Consider the following 18,970-nt stretch of genomic DNA (forward strand, 5'->3'; position numbering starts at 1 on the left):
CATCCTGTTGGTAAGTCATGCCAGATGGCATATGCGGGCTCTGCAGTGGGACCTGAAGTTCCGGTGGGCGCAGCATCTGGGTAATCCCTCCGACATCGTCCAGATCGCGGAGGGAACTGCAAAGAACCTGCAGTGATGGCTAACAGACCGCAATTGGGTCAGAAGCAGACCTGCCTCCCTTCCCCAACTAGATCTCTCAGTGGTGATGGATGCGTGATGCCTGGGAAGGAGCACACAAGTCATTGTGAAGAGCTCAATTGCTGAGTCAGCTTTCTCTTCGAAGAAACAAGTTTAATCGAAGGGCATGTCCTTGAGGTTGGCCTGGACATCCCCTGAGAAGCCAGATGTTCTTGCCCGAGCATTACGCCGCAAGGCCACAGTCTGTGTAACTGCTCTACCCAGCGAGTCAGTCGTATCCAGACCACACCTAATGGTGAATTTTTGCTGTCTCTCTCCCATCTTTCACTGCTTGGGAGAGCACTACCTGGTCTCTTCCGCGACCTCTGGCAGCACTTGTGCCACCGTTTCCCATAAGGTATGTGAGGAATGAACCGAAAGGCATGCAGAGTTCACCGTCAGCAATGCTAGGTTGGTAGAAAAAAAGTCTTCTTCCCAAGCGCATTCTGACTTTTGGATTCCCTGTCTGGGGGAGCGGAAGGGAACGTGGCATGGGATGTTGAGGCTTGACGCACCAAGCTCTCAGGGGTAGGACATTGGCTGAGGAAACTTGGGTCACCTGGGGCAGGGCGATGGTGGTGTGCAATAGTCCTGTTCACAGCAGCCTCTGAGCTTGGCTTGGACGGCAAGCCTCGAAGGACATCTGTCAGGGCCTCATTAATGGGCAAAGGGGGTTTATAATTAATCAGGGTTGGTAAAACACAACTTCTCACCTGTGAGGGTCTCAAGGCACTGGGGTGGGGAATGGGGGTGGCTTAATTGAGTGCTGGGGTTATCCGAAGATCCAGGTCTTGAGGTCTTTCCTGAACTGGAGCAATGTGGGAGCTTGCCGGAGGTGGAGGTCATTCCAGGCTTTGGCTGCAAAGTAGGAGAAGGACTTTTATCCAGTTCTGTTCTTGTACATGCATGGGACGGTGGCCTGAGAGAGATTGGCTGATCAGAGGGATTTTTTAGGCACGTGGAAGGAAGAGGTGGTTGTTTAGTTATGTGGGTCCGGTGTTGCAAAGAGACTTGTATGCGGGTGTGAGGAGTTTGAAAGTTATTCTTCTTTCGACTGGGAGCCAGTGGAGGTGGAGAAGTGTTGAGTGATGTGACTGCGATGGGGAATGTCCAAAGTCAGTCTGGCTGCGGCATTCTGAACGGTCTGGAGTTTGCAAAGGAGTTTCTTGTTGATCCCAGCATAGAGAGCGTCACCGTAGTCCAGTCTGCTGATGAGAGCGTGCATGAAAGTGTTTCTGGATTCGGATGGGATCCATCTGAACGTCTTTCGAAGCATGTGGAGGGTGTTAAAGCAGGTCAAGGGTACAGCAGTTATCTGGTGGTTCATTGTGAGCGATGAGTCTAGTATGATGCTGAGGATTTGTGCGTGGTCTGTCAGGGTGGGGGGGATTTCCATGGGTAGGGGGCCACCAGGAGTTGTACCAAGCGGAGGGGATGGAGCCAAGGATGAGGACTTCTGTTCTCTCAGAGTTGAGTTACAGGCAGCTGTTCTTCATCCAGGTGGGTACGACTTTAATCCCTTCTTGGGAGTTGTGTTTGGTGACGTTGGGTACGTTTTTGAGGGATAGGATCAGCTGGATATTGTCTGCGTAGGAAGCCCAATGCTAAGGCACTTAGGTCAAGAGGTTAGTCTTGACCTGCACCAAAGGCGGCTCCAGGCAGAGGACCTCTGCTGCACTCTTCACCACCATAGCATAAGACACGAGCCTCCTCTCTGGCCACAGTAGATGTAGAGAGCATACCAGCATCTGGAGAGTGGTCCAGTCCACCGGCCTTCGGAAGCTCCTCATTCCTCACCAGGAGTAGCCTCTGGGCCCTGTCCGGGCTGGAGTTCGCATCGACTGACGCCGATCCGAGTCGTCGGGAATCAGAATGGGGCTGGAGTCGGTGGCACAGAGAGCGTAGACTTCAGGCCCAGCGTCCGGGAAGGTCACGCTGACATGACCAACGCCGTTCTGGAATCTGATTCATGAGACTCCACTGGAGCAGACAACGTGGAACCTGGAGGAGTCTCTTCGGACCCCACAGGGCCCAAAAGCGCACCAGAGGGGTCGGCCCACTCAAATACTATGTGCATGGGCTCGTAAAACTCTCTTATCTGAGCGAAGGTCACTCAGGCTCATTGTCTCATCAATCCTCAACGGATGAGATGAAGTTGAAGTTCACTTCGACGACTTCTTGTGCCTCTTCCCAGAGGTCCCGAGGACATCGAGTGCGACAAAGAGGACCTAGGGCTCCTGGAGCGGCCCTGCAACCTTCTCTTCCTCGATTGGGACTGGCAACCTCTGAGGAGTCCCGCTCAATGGCAATCCGAGCGCTGCTTCGAGTCTTAGTCACCCTCGAGCCACCATAAGCACACAAGGCACAGTGGTAGGCGCCACAGGGCTTAAACCCTAACTTTCTAGTGGTCATCCCTCAACACACAATTGAAAATCCTTGACAAATTGGCGAAAAAAGTCTTGTCAAAAGGAGACAGAGTGGTCGGTCTTCTCCAGATCAGCGCCAACTGGCGCGGAAAGAAAATAACTGACGCCCGCGTGCCTGGATGGCATCTGTATAGGTGACGGCAATGTCACATCCAGCGCCAATGACACCCACGATACTTGAGCCACCCAACAGCACGGAGGGTACTGCTCGCACAATAGTTTCTGCTTCCAATCTGACGCCTTGGAAATTCAAAGGTAAGGAATCTGCAGCTAGATATTGTCTCTACCAGATATGCTTTACTGAAGGTAAGTAACTTGATCGTTAAATAGAATATGTGGCATATGGAGGAGCATTCATTTTAGATCATTGACTCTATTTAGATAATTGACTCATTTTAGAGCTTTGACTCTGATACTGAATGGCTGTCCGAGACTTGGCTGCGAGAGAAAACCCAGGCAATATAAACCAAATAAACTCGCATATCTTATTATTGTCAATATATTTCTTGTTACAAGTTCAGAATTTGGAATGTTGTTTTTCATTGTTCAGTGCGATCTTAGTTTTCTTATCTATTGCATGCACTTCTCCCCTACGCCGCCACTTCTCATTTTAAGCAACTTATTTACCCTTTACACCAATTTCTTACTCTGTTTTTGATCCTATTTCCCTCTCATTGCTCTGTTTTTGACACAATTATCACATGTTGTATGTCCCCCAACTGGGGATAGATTGAACTGTAAACATAATACTCTTTTCACTACATAAGTGGAGTCAACACCAGGGATGAAGTCACAAATCGGCCACCTTATTTCAAAGGTTCTTTATTGATCTTCATAAAAACACAGGACAACAGCCAACAAGTTTCGTTCCTGTTAAAGGAACTTCCTCAGGGCTGTAAGCAACACAAAACAACATATATAGTTCTTGTGACAATTAGTTGTGCGTTAGCCAGAAACGCACTTCAGAGATCCCTGCTTCGCTTGGGCTAGGACTTCACTGGCACGGACTGCGCAAGCTTTCTGCTGTTATTTCTTCAAAGTTATTTGAATGGTCCACGTCCGCCTTGGAGCCGGGGGAGATTTGTTTGCGGTAGCGAGGTCATCCAGACCCCGCGCTGGGCTACCTGCACTGTCAGCGCAGCCCCCGCCATATGGACCCCGCAGCATCTGAGGCTGAGGCAGTACAGGGGAGCTGAGGAGGTCGTTTTGTTGAATTGCAAAGCTGGAGAATTAAAAACATTTCATTTTGTTTTTCTTTCGTTTTGGGCACACTTTTGCTGACGATCCTGCCATATGCACATTGGAGTGTCATCATTCCTTCCCCCAAGCAACACCATCCCGAGGACCTACCACATGGGATTCTGGGACATGTAGTCTCCCTTCATGCACGGGATGCTGCACAGGTGTGCTGGATCTTCAGAGGGCGGTGCGGACTCACAACAGCGAGTTCTTAAGAGGAAGAACTTCCCAGCTAAGTGTATCTCATTTGTGGAGGCTTTGGGCGCTGATGACGGCAAACAACGGCCAGAAATGCATCCGCCACTTCTTTCATTAAAAGGCCTCCAACTGTTCCCCTTGGGTCTCTGCTCTTCTTTGTCGGGGAGGAGTTCTTGTGACAATATATATATATCTATCTATCTATATCCACAACAAACGAAGCGCCACACCCGGTTTCTGGAGAAAAGCTTTATTTCTATTGGCGCAGGGAACAGCATGTGTGAGGCACCTGACGCGTTTCGGCCAATTGCCTTTCTCAAAGGTATTGCCCCATCAGTGCAGTGTCCCAGGTGTAACTGATCACATGTCCCACTCCTACTGCACTGCAATTCCCATAATTCATCTGGGATGGTGGCGTGATGTCAGTGAAATCCGAATGGCGTGTTGACGCCTTACCAGTCCCGATATGCTGTTGCAGGTAAGTGTAGCCGGTGGGAGAAAACTGCTGCACAGAATGGCTCGACGTGCTGTTTACTTCTCAATGTCCATAAGCGCCATGCCCAGAACCTGCCTAGGATAGGCGTCTGCCTACCTCGGCTCCCTTTCTCGCCTTTCGTTGAAAACATATTCAATGTTGCAAAATAAGGTAATTATATGTCACGGAGGGAATAATCGGGACTACAAGGCCCAGAATTCCAGGGGTAGTCTCTTTTCCTCTCCCGGGACACACAGCAAGCTGGGTAATGATGGCTTCCTATTTGTAAAGGTTTTAAATTATGTTTGCCCGCCAAACCAATTAACCGTGATCAAGGTAGTACAGAGCTACTGAAACACGTTGGTTAAACCTGTGCGGAGACTACGTAATGGATTGAAGAATAAATTAAAAATACATTTTCAGAAAGAAACGAGGCTGGAGTTTGCGGCTCTTCTTGGTTTCCTATGGAGACTATTTGTTGAAATTACCGGCGGTTTGGTTCAACTGCGAGAGCTACGCACCTTTGAAGCAGCGCCAAATCGGGGAGAAAGGGAACCACCCGGCATGAAAATATATATAGCGTGATCAAGGGCATAACTTGCCAGAAACGCGTAGCTGATCTCTGTGATTTAATAAACTCACTGATGCTGATTCGTTGTGGTCCGTCTCCCTTGTTTGCTGGTGTGCGAGGCTGTGCCTGAGACGCCGAGAGATTCAAGGAGGAGCTACATGGTTATAAATATATATATATATATATATATATATATATATATATTCCAAATACACATGTATACCTAACAGCAATACATAAGCCACATATAAAAGTATACATCTGGACATAACTAATCCTATGACATGACAACATGGCACTAATGTTTGGCATATCCACATCAAGACATGAATCATAGTAGCATCCCAAAAAAGAGGGATTATAATGAGGGTTTGCACCCTCACTCTTCGTATTATTGAGCCTGTATAATATGACAGGTGACGCCTTACTTCTCGTGAAAAATATTATATTAACCAAAAACGGGAAAGGACTGGAGGAGAAAATTCACAAAACGGGGGAAACATAGTGCTATCAAAAATAGAAAAAAAGTATTAGCACATCCCCCTCACCAAGAAAAATGTAGACTTGTAAGATGGACCCAAAAGTTCTGGCCTGGAAAGTGATAATCCCGATCCAATTGTCTAACACAAGATCCAAAGTCTGTATACGATACATCGGAAAATAGACATACAAAAGTGTAAAAGACAATATATAAATAGGACATATTGCTGTTAATTAATACTAAGCCTGCAACATATCACAGTCCTCAACATGGGGGCTCCTACGCATATGTTTTTGAAGTACCAGTGGTACTATGTAGGGCCCTCCTATCAATGTTCCATTCTTAACTACCATATAGGATAAAAGAACAAAGAAAAGGTTATATATGGCGTTGTATCATGTACCCATTTCCTCACCTCTACAGTATCTGTACATGGGCGCGGTTCACTAATCTCAGGCAAATTCTCCAGGCTGAACAGTGCACAGCCTGTGTTTCAATACCATAAATCCAATGAACAGAAGTCCAAAGAAGGAATTGTAGCAAAGGAACTACATCTATATACCAAAAACAAGAAAGTATGAAGGGTATGTATGAATCAACACATGGTTAAAAAAAAGGTCCCTATATAACAGTTGCCAGGTATTAAATGATGCACTGGGTCCCGAAAAAGTCACTCCGTAAGGAACTGGAGGACTCAAGGTAGAAGTAGCAGGACCAATTTTAGGCGCCTAAAATTGATCCTGCTACTTCTACTTGAGTCCTCCAGTTCCCTACGGAGTGACTTTTTCGGGACCTGGCAACTGTTATATATTATGTGGATGATGAATGTTGAATGTATGAGTATGTGTGGGAATTTGTGGATGTATTGAATAATTCTAGAATGTATGGCAGAGATATGAGTTTTTCTTGAATGTGTGCCGGAATGAATGGGTGTGTGAAATTGAGCATATAAAATTGTTTGTCACAACCGCTTCTTGAATTGTCATTTGTATGTTATAATACTGATGTTATTATGTCCCCTGTGACCAAAGATCATATATTTATATCCTAAAAAAATGAATAAATAAAAAGACTAAGTTTGTTTTATAATGAATTGGCTTTTGACAGTCTGATTTGCTTCTGGTCGGGGTGAGTTTGGCATTGCAATTTTTCTGTAAAACAGGACCCCTAGTGGGCCAGTATTATCCGTCGAGGGCACTCCTTTCTTTTTCTGTCCATAAATCTTTATTCCCCTGCAAGTTTGCCCTTCATCTGCTTTTTCAGGGGGCCCCTCCTTGTGTATTGACTGTACATCTCAAGAACGGACATAAAAGGGGCCAATTTTATATACAACCCGTTTAACTGTATTTTTCCAAGGAGCGGAAGTAAAGTATGAAGCGGAAGGGGCACACATATTTAGAACAATAAGTAGTGCCACCTGTCACATTATCACAACAAAAAACACCACCCACCGCAATTATTAAGATAATAACAGAAGTCATTGGCAAGGTGTAAAAATGGAACAGAATAACTGCACATGTAAACAAATGGCTATGCATATTCGCTGTTCATGATGGAACCCAATATTAAATAATCAATATGACCCCCAATCACATTCCAGCTAATTGAAGGGCAACCTCCTCTTACTTGCAAATCTGTTACTTTAACCGGCCGAACGTTAGCTAAAGGAACCTTAAGTTTCATATAACATACCAGTTAGTAATGTCCTAATCTCATTTGCATAAAACAACGTGTTTGTGACCATGTTCAATGCATCCCACCCAATTAGCCTCTTTTATCATACAAATCAACAGGTGTTAAGAGCATATGAGTCACACAACAAAACAAATGACCAGACTACTCTACAAGAAATAGTGCATTTCGCTCTCCGTGTTATACCCAAAATGGATTGATTGCAAGCGGCATATCCATTTTGCCTCGGCTCTCTTGAGCAATAGCTCCCTATTGCCCCCCCGCTTGCTCAGTGGCACGTGTTCGATAGCATGGAGCCAAAAAGTATTGTCATTTGCGTGTATATCATTAAAATGTTCTGTGATTGGATATCTTGAGTCCCTGCCCATGATAGCTCTACGATGTTCCTGAATACGTAGTTTCAGGGGGCGTATGGTGCTGCAAACATAGATTTTTTCACACTGACAGCCAAGGATATACACAACATGTGTAGTATTGCAATTGCAAAATTGATTGATAAAGTATTTACGTTCATTGTTATAACAGAAAGACTTGATTTTATTTTTTCCCATGGGGCAAATATTGCAAGTCCCGCAGGTGAAGAAGCCTTTGGGTAACGGTGGAAGCCAAGTCCCCCTTTTGGGAGGAGTTGTTACATAGCTTGGACATAACTGATTCCGTAAAGTCACACCCCTCCTGTATGTAATGGGGGGGCCGGCTGTCTATATTGTCTCTTAGTCCTGGAATTTCTGTCAATAGATGCCAGTTTTTGCAAAAAACATTGAAGATCTTGTCACTATGCATAGTATACTGTGTCACAAATCTAGCGTTAGTTGTTTTATTACCCAGAGTCGGCTATAGGTTCAATTGTTGTGTATAATACTTTTTAGTATTACTTTAATATTTAAAATTATTTGAAGAAAAAAGTGTTGAAAAAAGAATAACAAATCTGGTCATTTGAGCCCTCATGCAGAAACACAAAACCAGAAACATCTATGAGAGAAGCTCCAACCACATCTAAATTTAAACTATACAAATCTCATTTGAAGAATACACAAGGCCATCTGCTCTTCAAAGAAAAATAATTTCATATCCAAACTCTGGAATGTTTAAGAAGCAGTTCCTGCTAGATATTCAGATATATTCTTCAGTCACTAGAACCCATCTGCCTAGACCCAACTGCTAATAATTTGAAAAAGTTAATTTATTAACTTATCGGGTTTAACCAACATTCACCACTCCTGAACTCTTCAGTGTATACCATGTCTGCCATTATATCATGGTTTAGAAGGTGCTTTCTGAAACACTTTGTAAGTAAGGCTTATATGAACCTGTATAGAAAAAAACAGGGTTCATACTGGACTTAAACATGACTCACTGCCCAGATTTGGTCTTCGGTCATGTCCCCCTGGCTATAGGGGTATGACCAGCCACATGGCTTTAAACAGTAACTCTATGATGTTCCCACAACCATCACTGGATTCTGAAGTTATTCTAAGCCAGAATTAAACTATCTGGTGCCACAACCTCGGAGGCTGCATAGAGTAAGCAGCTAGATTGTAAAGGTAACCACTGGCAGAAGTTAGTTGAGTGCCGAGCGGAACAAAATGGTAGCCACACGATGCCTCTGAGGCAGGTAGCGGACGTTTTAGAGGTATCTCTTCGAGATCTCTCTAGGGACCTGAGTTTGCAGAGCTACACAGGCTAGGGTCATGGCTGAAAATAGAGCCGAAGTACACAATGAGGGACCTCATCCCTTGGTGAGCTGAGGACAGGACTATGGACTGTAGCAAGGCCGAAGACTGAGGAGGGACAGACCTCACCAGTCTGGAGAGAATTTTGTGGCTGATAGGATCTTTCTTTACATTATCTGTATCCAGAGAAATTAATTTACTGCTGACATTTTACGAAAAGTTGCAGATGTGACTATGACCTGGTAACTGCAGTGGAGGGATACGCACGCCAATGAAGCTACAGGAGACCATTTACTCCATTGAGGCGAGGGGTGTAAGACACTTAGGGTAGGGCCTATAGGAACAACTTCTGTTTCTAAGTTTTCCATAAGGGGTGGAGAAGCCCTCTTAGAACTCCTTTTAGGTCTCGCCTATGCAGCGCGCATGCACTGCATAGGAGACCTTTAGCCGTTGTTCAGCTCTTTTTCTAAGCACATACTCGTGCTTGTGGCAGCATACACCTTGCTGGAGCTTGCAGGGGCGCACAACAAGCACAACTATGCACGCACGCACACACGCATGCACCACTCCCAGGTCAGCAAACACATGCGCGCGCCTCTCTCCTCGCCCACTCATTTGCTCCGCCCTCTCCGTCTCCCTTTGCTTTTATGTGTCGATTTGTTTCATATTAAATGTTCCTATGCTGCTCCCTCTTGTGGGGGGGTCGCATTGTTGGGTCGAGCCTAGAGCGCATGTGCCTGCTTCACATTCTCTGTTTGCCCCTACCCCTAAGCACGGTCCTAGCACTGCCTCACTTGCCCCATGTCCTTCCACTGCTCACCACTTTCAGAAGCGTGAGGGTTTTTCCTTTCCTACTTGCACATCTTCCTCCCGCAGTGTCTGAAGTGCCCCTTCTCAAATGTTGCTTGCCCCATTAACACACCCCCCTCCTCATCATAGAATAATCCCATACCAAGGAAACCGATTTAACCTCGCAGTCAGCTCTGTCCACGTCTTAGCGGGTTTCTTTTATAATACAAATTGCAGCCGTGCTGCCTAACTGTAGAATATCGTTAAAAGAAATTGGCAGAGATTGTAGCTCTCCCATTGGTGAAACCATTTGGCTTTACTAATGCTGTTTCCCGATAAAGTTGCACAGCTGCTTGAAAAGCAGTGTACTTTGTTACGAGATCTCGTACTCTGGGCTGATTAACTGCTCCTTTAATTTTATTTTTGTGTGCCTGTTGTTGGTAGGGGGGTATGCTGCAAGCTACCAAGGCTCTATTTCTTAGTTAACTTCCTGCCTAGTACTACCAATCAAGGCAGAATGTTTTTACTGCCCTGTTCAATGAACAGTCCATCCCCACTCTAAGGACTTCTCACATCAACAGTGCACTTCTAGTGGGGCAGAAGCCTACACCGGAGGCTCTGGGTGGGCTCGGAGTCACCCTTTCCTCCTAAGAACTGCTGCCCTCCCTTGTAACCCCCCTCTTACAGTAAATTGTCAAAAGTCCTACGGTGCGCCAGAGCTCCCCAACCTTTGCTTAGTTACCTCTACAGATGTAGAGTTTCCACAAACAAAATTTGGTGCTGAAAGTAGCTCACCCCATTGCAAGAATGCAGTTCAGTAGCAAGGTTAACAGTAGTCATTAACCAAAGTAGTGGTATTATTTTCTTAACCCTAGGAAAAATGAAAGGCCAAATTAGCTGCTAGGGGAGGGAAACCTGTGACGTTTGGGTTGCCCCCCAAATTACCATTCACTTTTGGAGTTTTTTTACTATGTATATCTGCCTGTCAATTCTATGCAGTGATGAGTTGGCTGAAGGTGACTGCTGCAGAGATCGGTTATCAACTCTTTGGTATAGTACTGGGTAGAAAGGTCAGGCTGTGAAGCACTTCTCGAGTTGTTTACTTTGCTCCTTTGAATGATCACCGCATATTGTAAGCACCGTGTGCCTCAAATTCACCTTCTACACTACACGCCCAATTAAAAAAATATTTTTTTCAATTTCCTCCTTCCCCACGTTTTCCCGTTGGCATAAGGAAAATACCCCCCACCCCCGTGATATCACTTTTTAAAATAACTCTATTGGCACTTGTTTCATAACTTTAGCCATGCTGCTCTACATCATGGTTGAAAGACCACGCCCAATAACTCAGACATAGGTGATATCTATTGGCAGTGCCAGTGCACAGCTGCCAAAGACTTGTAGTGTGCTTATCTAGAACATGCAAGGACTTGCAGCCCACCCATTGGTTGTGTTTATTGTTGCTCATTTGCCTGCTACTAATTCATTGGCTTGCATTGACCATCTAATTTGTCCCACCCGTAAAGCAATACTAAATTGTGTACTTTCACTGCTCACTTTAGGGATTTAAAAAAAAAGTCTTTCTTCAGCACCTGTTTTCCAGTTGTCTCCTTAGTATGTTCATCTTCCATCCACCTCCTGCCCCCTGTTGTGCTTCTCTTACCCCCACCTTTCATCGGTAATGAATGTACTTCTCTCCTGGTGTCACTCTCACCCTAGTCCCCCCCGCTCCACATTGCTCTAGCCTGTTTGCTGTTCTCTGCTCCCCCACCTATGCCCTCCATGCTGCCTCTCCATCTGCGCACCTGCGTTGTCCTACCTGCCTAAAAATATAGTTAGCATTTGTTGTTTTCTTTTTATTTACAGATCCAACTGAGTAAATTAAAGTTTCTGGGGGTCCGGCCTTTGGCTTTGCAATATTGTCCAAGTACACCCACCCTTGCTGCACTTGGGATGAGCGGCCAAAAACTTCTCAGGGATACTGCATAGAGGACACTGGCTCAGAACGCAAACCAACTCCACTCCCTGCCTAGCTTGGTGCTGATATTCAGTAGAAAAACAAGCATTGGCATAGCCAATAGATCTCGCTTTTGGGACCTTATAAGTATTTAGTTATGCAGCATAATATCCTTGGTGCAACAACATCAACTGTTGCATGGCTAAACACTTATAAAGTCCCAAAGGCGAGACCTATTGGCTATGCCAATGCTTGTCATAATATAGATAATGGACACACTCAAGCCCAAGGGTTTTTCCAAAATGTTCTCAGTGGAACACCACACAGGGTCCCTTGTTCTGCCACCTAAACCCGGTGTGGCCCCTGAACAATCACAACACAGCTTCTGAATTAATGCGACAGGGATGAAATATTGCTGCATTTTTAAAGACATCACAATACAAGGGACTGAGGATACTAATATACCCTAATTATAGGCAGCAGAAGAGGAAATAGTACAAGCCTAATTATGCCAGACTTGGGGATCGTGGAATCAAATATGCACCTGTTTCTGGCAATGCTGTGGGTGATGAAGGGTGGAACGTGTAAGAAACTGGGTTATTAGTTGGGAGGGGTGGAATCCCTACTCAAATAATAAACCCAATCCTTGTCAGGATGAGCCACAGTTTGTTCCCCAGTTTATGACGCAAACACAATAAGATGATAGACGGAGCGCTAAACCTTTTAAGACACTCACCCTCAGTCACTATTAGATCTGGGTTAAATCCGTCATCTTTATTTCTCTCACTTCGCCACCCAGTTCAGACCCAGTCATATGCAAATCCGTCTTGACCCTGTTCCTCATGGGAACAGTCCAGCCAGAACTGCTAAGCCAGGTCTTCCCTGAACCGGAAACAAGCATTCTGGGACCGGTTTCGGTGTAACACCGCCACATCAGCCAGGTTAGCTTGATATCTAGTGGCAAAGTGAGCAAGGGACCCACGTCTGGGCATACCCTGCCAACTTGGGGAAAACAATGCAAACATAATAAGATGATGGACAGAGCGCTGAAACTTTTCAGACACCAAGCCATATTTTGATTGTACATCATAAATAATCTTTGTTAAAAGCACAATTAAAAAAAATACTTAAATTCCTCTGCTTGACTGTGTTGGACTGGTGTAACCCAGGCAGGAAAATGTGAGTTCTGTTTGACCTTGTGTGCTGGTTACTGTCATTTATCACTAGTACACCCGGATCACCAGCATTATGTAAACGGATAACCAAGTTATTCCGTTTAAGCATTTGACTCTTCGTGGGTAGGTAGATCAAGCAGTCAAGTTTTTTTTTCTCCAAGAAATGGTAATTAACCCCGTGAGTGTTGAGGAGAAGATGGTCTCATCCTCATCACCATTGGGGCAGGCTGCGCTGAGTACAAGACCATCTTGTTTGTAGCACTTAAGTGGTTAATACATTTAGCCCTATATTTAGTCTTGCCTAATAATAACATACTTACTCTATGTCCACTCCGATTTTAAAGTTTTAAACCTCTGCAGGACAATATTATGTTATGGGGGCATGTTTGGGACCTCTTGGCTATCCACAAAGACCCTTGAGACTTTGTTCTCTTATAGCTAGCCCAGTCAATAGATCAATGGTAGTAGGCAAAACAATACAATTGATATAAACAATATGTGTACTGTTGCACTTCTGCACTGTACTCAAGCTTCACTGTAGCATTGAGTTGAAAGTAATAATCAAACAGAGAGGGGAAAAAATGAACACTACTCAAAGTGAACAAGGATTACTCCTGCACCCAGATTTCTTTTTTTCAAGGTACCAAATTTCTTGATTTCAAACCCAGTCTACTTAACAGTTCTTCCAGGGCTACGGTGGTCAATGCCAAGGATGCTGAATGCTTATAAAGCTCCAGCAGGTCTCCTTGAAATCTCAGTTTATTGGCCCTTATCTTGTCTTTTCCCTGTCAAAATATTTGGGTGTTGGGAAACTCATTGGCAACCGGGTGAACTGTGATTTAGGTTTAGCGTCTAGTTCAACCTTTAGACTGCAGTATTCCAGCAACCATAAGGGGTAGAAAGATGGTTGCTTAACAGCTATCCTCAGAGCTTGGGGTGCTACATTGGGGAAAATCAGTGCTGTATGCACAAAGCAAATCTTCAGCATGTCACAATAAAAACTGCCTTCTTAATAGCGATAATGTCACTACGGAGAGTAAGTGAACTGCAAACATTAACTATTGAAGAACCATCCATGCAAAACCACCAGCACAAAATTGTTTTAAGAACTAATTCCCAGTTCCTACCTAAGGTGGTAAGCAAATTTCACAAGAATCAAAGCATTCAGTTAGAAGTTTTCTTTACAAACCCACAAACACGACTCAGAAGAAGTCTATATACCCTGGATGTAAGAAGATTGTTACTCTATTATCTACAGGAGACAAAACAATTCTGTTAGGGGAATCTATTGTTCTCTTACGCAAAGTCCAGCCAAGGTTAGACTGCTACAAAAGGAACAATTTCATGCTGGATTGTGGAGGCAATTCAAATATGTTATTCCGCAGCTGGAAAAACTTTTAGTTCATGCCCAAGAGCGCATTCAACAATAAGAAAGGGTGCGACCCTAGCCGTTATAGCAAATGTGGCAATGTGGAGAAGTGTGGCTCAATGGATAGAGCGTCAGACCCTGATGCAGAGGTCTGGCCCGGACCAGGGTTCAATTCCCGCCTCTGCGGGTCTTGGGCTCAATTTCCCCGGACCTGATAATTCTCGCCTCGGTGCCTATTCTAAGCTTGGGTCCCACTCTGCAACTCTGGGCAATAGCTTGCTTAATCTCCACAACGGCCCCAACAGCGCTAGGATGCCTGGCTTCACCTTGGGGGTGCCCAGGAGTGGGCACTTCACAGGGAAAGGCCAGGAAGGGTTCCACAGCGGTATGTGTACAGCGCCTTGAGACCCCTTTGGGGTGATACGTGCGGTATATAAGCACTAAATTTTTTTTTTTTTTTTACTATGTGCAGCTGCTACACGGGCTTCCCCACATACTTTTACCAAACATTGTGTGGATATACAAATGAAAAAAGAAGCACAGGTGAGACAGAAGTACTTCAACAACTATTCACAAATTCTTCCATATCTCACCCCTATCATCCAAAGAAGAGGGAAACTGCTCCATAATCTAATGCACTGCATGTGAATCCAGAAAATAGTTTATGCTGAAAAACCGAAATGGTTACTTACCAGTAAGAGTAGTTTTGCAGCTTGAAGAGTTTTCTGGATTCTCATTCGATCTACCTGCCTCCCGAAAGAGGATTAATCACAACAAAAGGGAAAAAAGAATCCGAAGATGGCTACCACGCCCAGGAACTTCCAGGGCGCCGTCTGACATCACACAAGGGATAGACTAGCACCAAATGGTAGTGGACCACACGGGAAAAAAAAGGAAAATTAGACAATTCCCAACCCAACCACTAGATAGCGGAATAATTCACAGCGTGTCAATCTAGAAAACTCTTCAAGCTGCAAAACTATTCCTACTGGTAAGTAACCATTTTGTTACAACCTTTTGTGCAAAGTATGCCACATGACTTGGTGGCTTAAAGTGGGCTTTTCTGACCAGTAGAGCAGGGTACTCCTCACATGTTTTGTTTGTGGTATTTTCCAAGAGTTCTTGGTACACAAATAAACAATTGTATGCAGTAGTATCAGTGACTGTGATAAAGAACAACAAAGTACCGAGACCATGGTGTCCTACACATAACCTGTTGAACACTATTACCAATTTGTCTGTAGGGTGACATTCGGGCCCATGCCACTATGCCGGTGAGTATGCTCTCTGTGTGCATCCGTGTGAGTTTACAGCATGCATTAAGTATATTTTCAGTAGGTAAATTTGAAAATGCACAAATACAAAATAAATTTGGTTATGAGAACCAGGTAAGCTTGAATATTTGAATTACCCAGCTTTGTCTTGTAATGTCACCCCAATAGTGAATGCAGCCTTTACATTCTACAGGTATAAGTTATTTTAGGTAATAGAAGTGCCTGTGAATGTAATTCCCAATATAGGGGATATTGCTGACTGCAAGCGAGCGCCTGCTTTTGTTGGTGCAACTAATTAGTGAGTTTTGGTTAAGTGGAATAACTGTGCATGCATGTAGCATGACTTCTGATCCGACAGAATTGTGTTATCTATTGTCAGCACTGACAATAAATGAAATGAGTAAATGAGATGCCTATTGTAGTCTTGCATGCGCAGGCTGAGTTACTGCTTGTAAGTTATCTCATTACAATCGTTGCACAAGAGGGGAGCGCCTAAATCTAGCCGATACAGAACTAGTTCAAAGAGGACTGCATTTCATATACCACATCACTCTAGCACATGTAATGTGTAAAATGCATATGTTTATACTCTTTCTTCCTCAAAATGAAAGCAAAAACTATTGTTTGCACTCTTGGGTTGTTGTTGATGTCAAATAAGAGACATATTTTTTCAGGTTGAGGTTGAGAATAGGGTTCCACCTCCCTTCGGGAATTACTCACAATTGGCTTGATTGTGCCTGCATTTTAGTGTTGAGGAGCAACCCATACTGGTGCTTGAAAAGTAGACTGCAGACATTCTAATCAATACTGGATTAAACTGACAGCCAGTGAATTGTGCAAATATATGGTTAGATGAGGTTACAATTACATGAACGTTCGATCAGCCATCTTGCCCCATTCTGTACTTTCTGCAGGTTTTAGAGCTGTTATGAGGGAAAACCCACATAAAGTACATTTGTATATTTAGTGTGGGTATTGGAAATGCTTCTATGGGAATCCTAATGGATTGCCCAAGCATTTTAAGTTTGAAACAATTAAAAAGATTTAACCTCTAGCCTGATACTCAGATCAGTCGGTAAGTTCCTCTATGAAGAGGAAGACTGATGCAGTGCATCCAGGTATTGTAGCCAAAGGCGCCTTTGACACGATGAAGGCTTGTTCTCAATGCCTGTGATGCACATTTAAATCTGTATGTTATTAGCAGAACAGTGGTATCTAGATCAGGACAGACAGTGAAAATTAGCTATATTGATGAACCGTTACAGAGAGATTGGTGCATCAAATCTCTTTACTCTATTTTTGTAGGATGTTTCACTACCCTTAAGAACATCCTGGTGCTAAAAACAAAATCTGTAGAAATGTAGACTAATCCAGAACTATTAACTGTTAAAAAAGTATGTCTTTCAAAGATTTCCTGAAAAAGAAATGTTGTCGGAGTTGAGACGCACAGAATAAGGACGGGAGTTCTAGGCCTTCACAACTGCTTAGGACATGATTTCCCTTCATGCCTGAGCATATATGCTTTAGGAGAAACTACTAGAAGCGGAATGTAATTTTTGAGTGTGTTTGTAAAGCGCAATCAGCATGGGTACAAACTCGTGGCTGTTCCGTAAATAACTTTGGCTACAAGCTCGTAAATTTGCCACACATAGCAATGAGAAGCCAATGGAGTTGTACCAAGTGCTAAGAAATCTATGTCCAACGACGGAGTCCTAGAACATGCCTGTCTGCCATATTTATAATAATCTAGAGCTGATATTGAGGAAGGCTCAAGGAAAATGCATCATGGACTGCCCTACAATAATGTGATTAATCGTAAATTCAGAGTGGGTGAAAAAACATGAGCTTTGCAATTTGGGCTGAGCAATCCAACCTATCCTCCTAAGTTTAGGGTAATGCCCTAAAAGTGCATGGTAGACACAGGTGGGAATGTACCCAATGCAGAGGTTCACCAATCTTGGGACCAGTGTGAGGAGGAGCCTACCACAATTAACACCTCTGTCTTATCTGAGTTAAGTTTAAGGAAATTCCAGTTCATCCATAAGGATATATTGGATAGACATGCCCAGAAATGTGTTTGATATGTGTGCTAGTTTCTGACCAGTCTCAGAATATTCAGAGCATCAGAGCTGCAAAAGCAATGCCTCCCAAATTACAAGATATAATCAGCTTTACTAGCAGGGCAACATAGACGTTAAATATTATCTGTCTCAAACAGGCTCCCTGAGACACACCGCAAGCAAAATTGCAAGATCTACATATGAAGGGAGGGATTGTTCCTGTCTGGGCAAATCCAGACAGGAATGAAGTAATTCAGTCAAGAACCTTGTCTGACACTGGCAGCCTAGAGTTGAGATATTAAGACTGGATGTCAGAATGTGCCAGGGGATCTAGTAAGATGAGGGCAGTTACATTCATCTTGGACCATTCATCAGTGATCCATTGCAGCTACAAGAGCTACCTCAGTCCATGATGAGCATGTACCCCAGTCTGAGCATCAACTAGCATGGAATTGATGATAGTTGCTTGTTTACCACTCTTTCAGCTACTTTTGCCATAATAGATGGGGGAAAAATAGGCCGGAAATTGCTAAAGATAGTAGCTTCTGCAGTCTGTTTATTTAGTAAAGGCATTACAGTAGCTTGTTTCCAAAAAGAGGGAAAAGTTGCAGTGGAGAGAGAAACTATTAATAAGAGATGGAGCAATAGTGTCAGTAATCGAAATGAATATTTTTGCAAGACTGATTCAATGGAGAGCCAAACTTAATAGCCAGACTAATATCCAGTATGTCCTTGACTCTGAAGGAGTCAAATTCTGTGAGTGTAGGTTTCATAAGCTTCATTGATTCTAATCCTTTAACTGATAATTGTTTAAGACAGATGGAGTCAGGTCAGAATCAAAGTTGTCATAAATTATTGGTTATTGGAGTAGAAATAAGATGATCAGGATTCCCCCAGATCTGAAGAAGGAACAATGGAGTTATCACAAAATATTAGTGTAATGCAGACTGCTTACCAATTCTGAATGTGCCTGTTTCACAACCTTTGAATACTCTTTTATAACTTGGTTACAGTTACCTCTAAGGCCTGATTGTAGTCCTTCGATCAAAATACCCTTGGCATGCAGGTTTTGCTGCGTTAAGTGCTCCTATATACCACCTTGCCGAAGGAGTTTTTCTAAGGTATTTTGGTTTCCTAAGTGCAGAACTCTGGCAGAAATACACAACGATGCACACATTTGTATTTACAGCAGTGCTTTATAAAATGTAGTGGCTGAGAAGGTTGTATTGAATGCTCTAATATTGAAATAATCTAAAATTAGCTTACATACAGTAAGAACTAGTGATATAAAATGTGTGAGTACATTGCTAAATTTGTTCACTGTGGGGAAGGGGGAGAGGGACTAATTGGAACATGTATTACTGATGAACTAGTAGTGGGAGAAACATGTATTACTGGTGAAATAGTGGGAGCA

The 18,970-nt window shown here is 43.8% G+C and overlaps 1 protein-coding gene and 1 long non-coding RNA gene across 9 annotated transcripts in view; one reads left to right on the top strand and one right to left on the bottom strand.

The window, feature by feature from the left end:
- EXOC6B (exocyst complex component 6B) overlaps positions 1-18,970 on the top strand; it is a 1,580,787-nt gene that overhangs the window by 766,045 nt on the left and 795,772 nt on the right. Inside the window, exon 19 of one of the 2 annotated variants that reach the window (XM_078674492.1) lies at positions 15,467-15,496. The exons of the other annotated variant lie outside the window; for it this stretch is intronic. Coding sequence (XP_078530618.1) covers positions 15,467-15,496 — 30 coding nt within the window. The remainder of the gene's footprint in view (positions 1-15,466; positions 15,497-18,970) is intronic. 2 annotated transcript variants of the gene reach the window in all.
- The window catches only part of LOC144817728 (uncharacterized), an 891,613-nt gene that overhangs the window by 652,050 nt on the left and 220,593 nt on the right, over positions 1-18,970 (bottom strand). The window lies entirely within an intron of this gene.

This window comes from Lissotriton helveticus, chromosome 2_1 (genome assembly GCF_964261635.1).
Source record: "Lissotriton helveticus chromosome 2_1, aLisHel1.1, whole genome shotgun sequence".
In the NCBI taxonomy this organism is placed as follows: domain Eukaryota; kingdom Metazoa; phylum Chordata; class Amphibia; order Caudata; family Salamandridae; genus Lissotriton; species Lissotriton helveticus.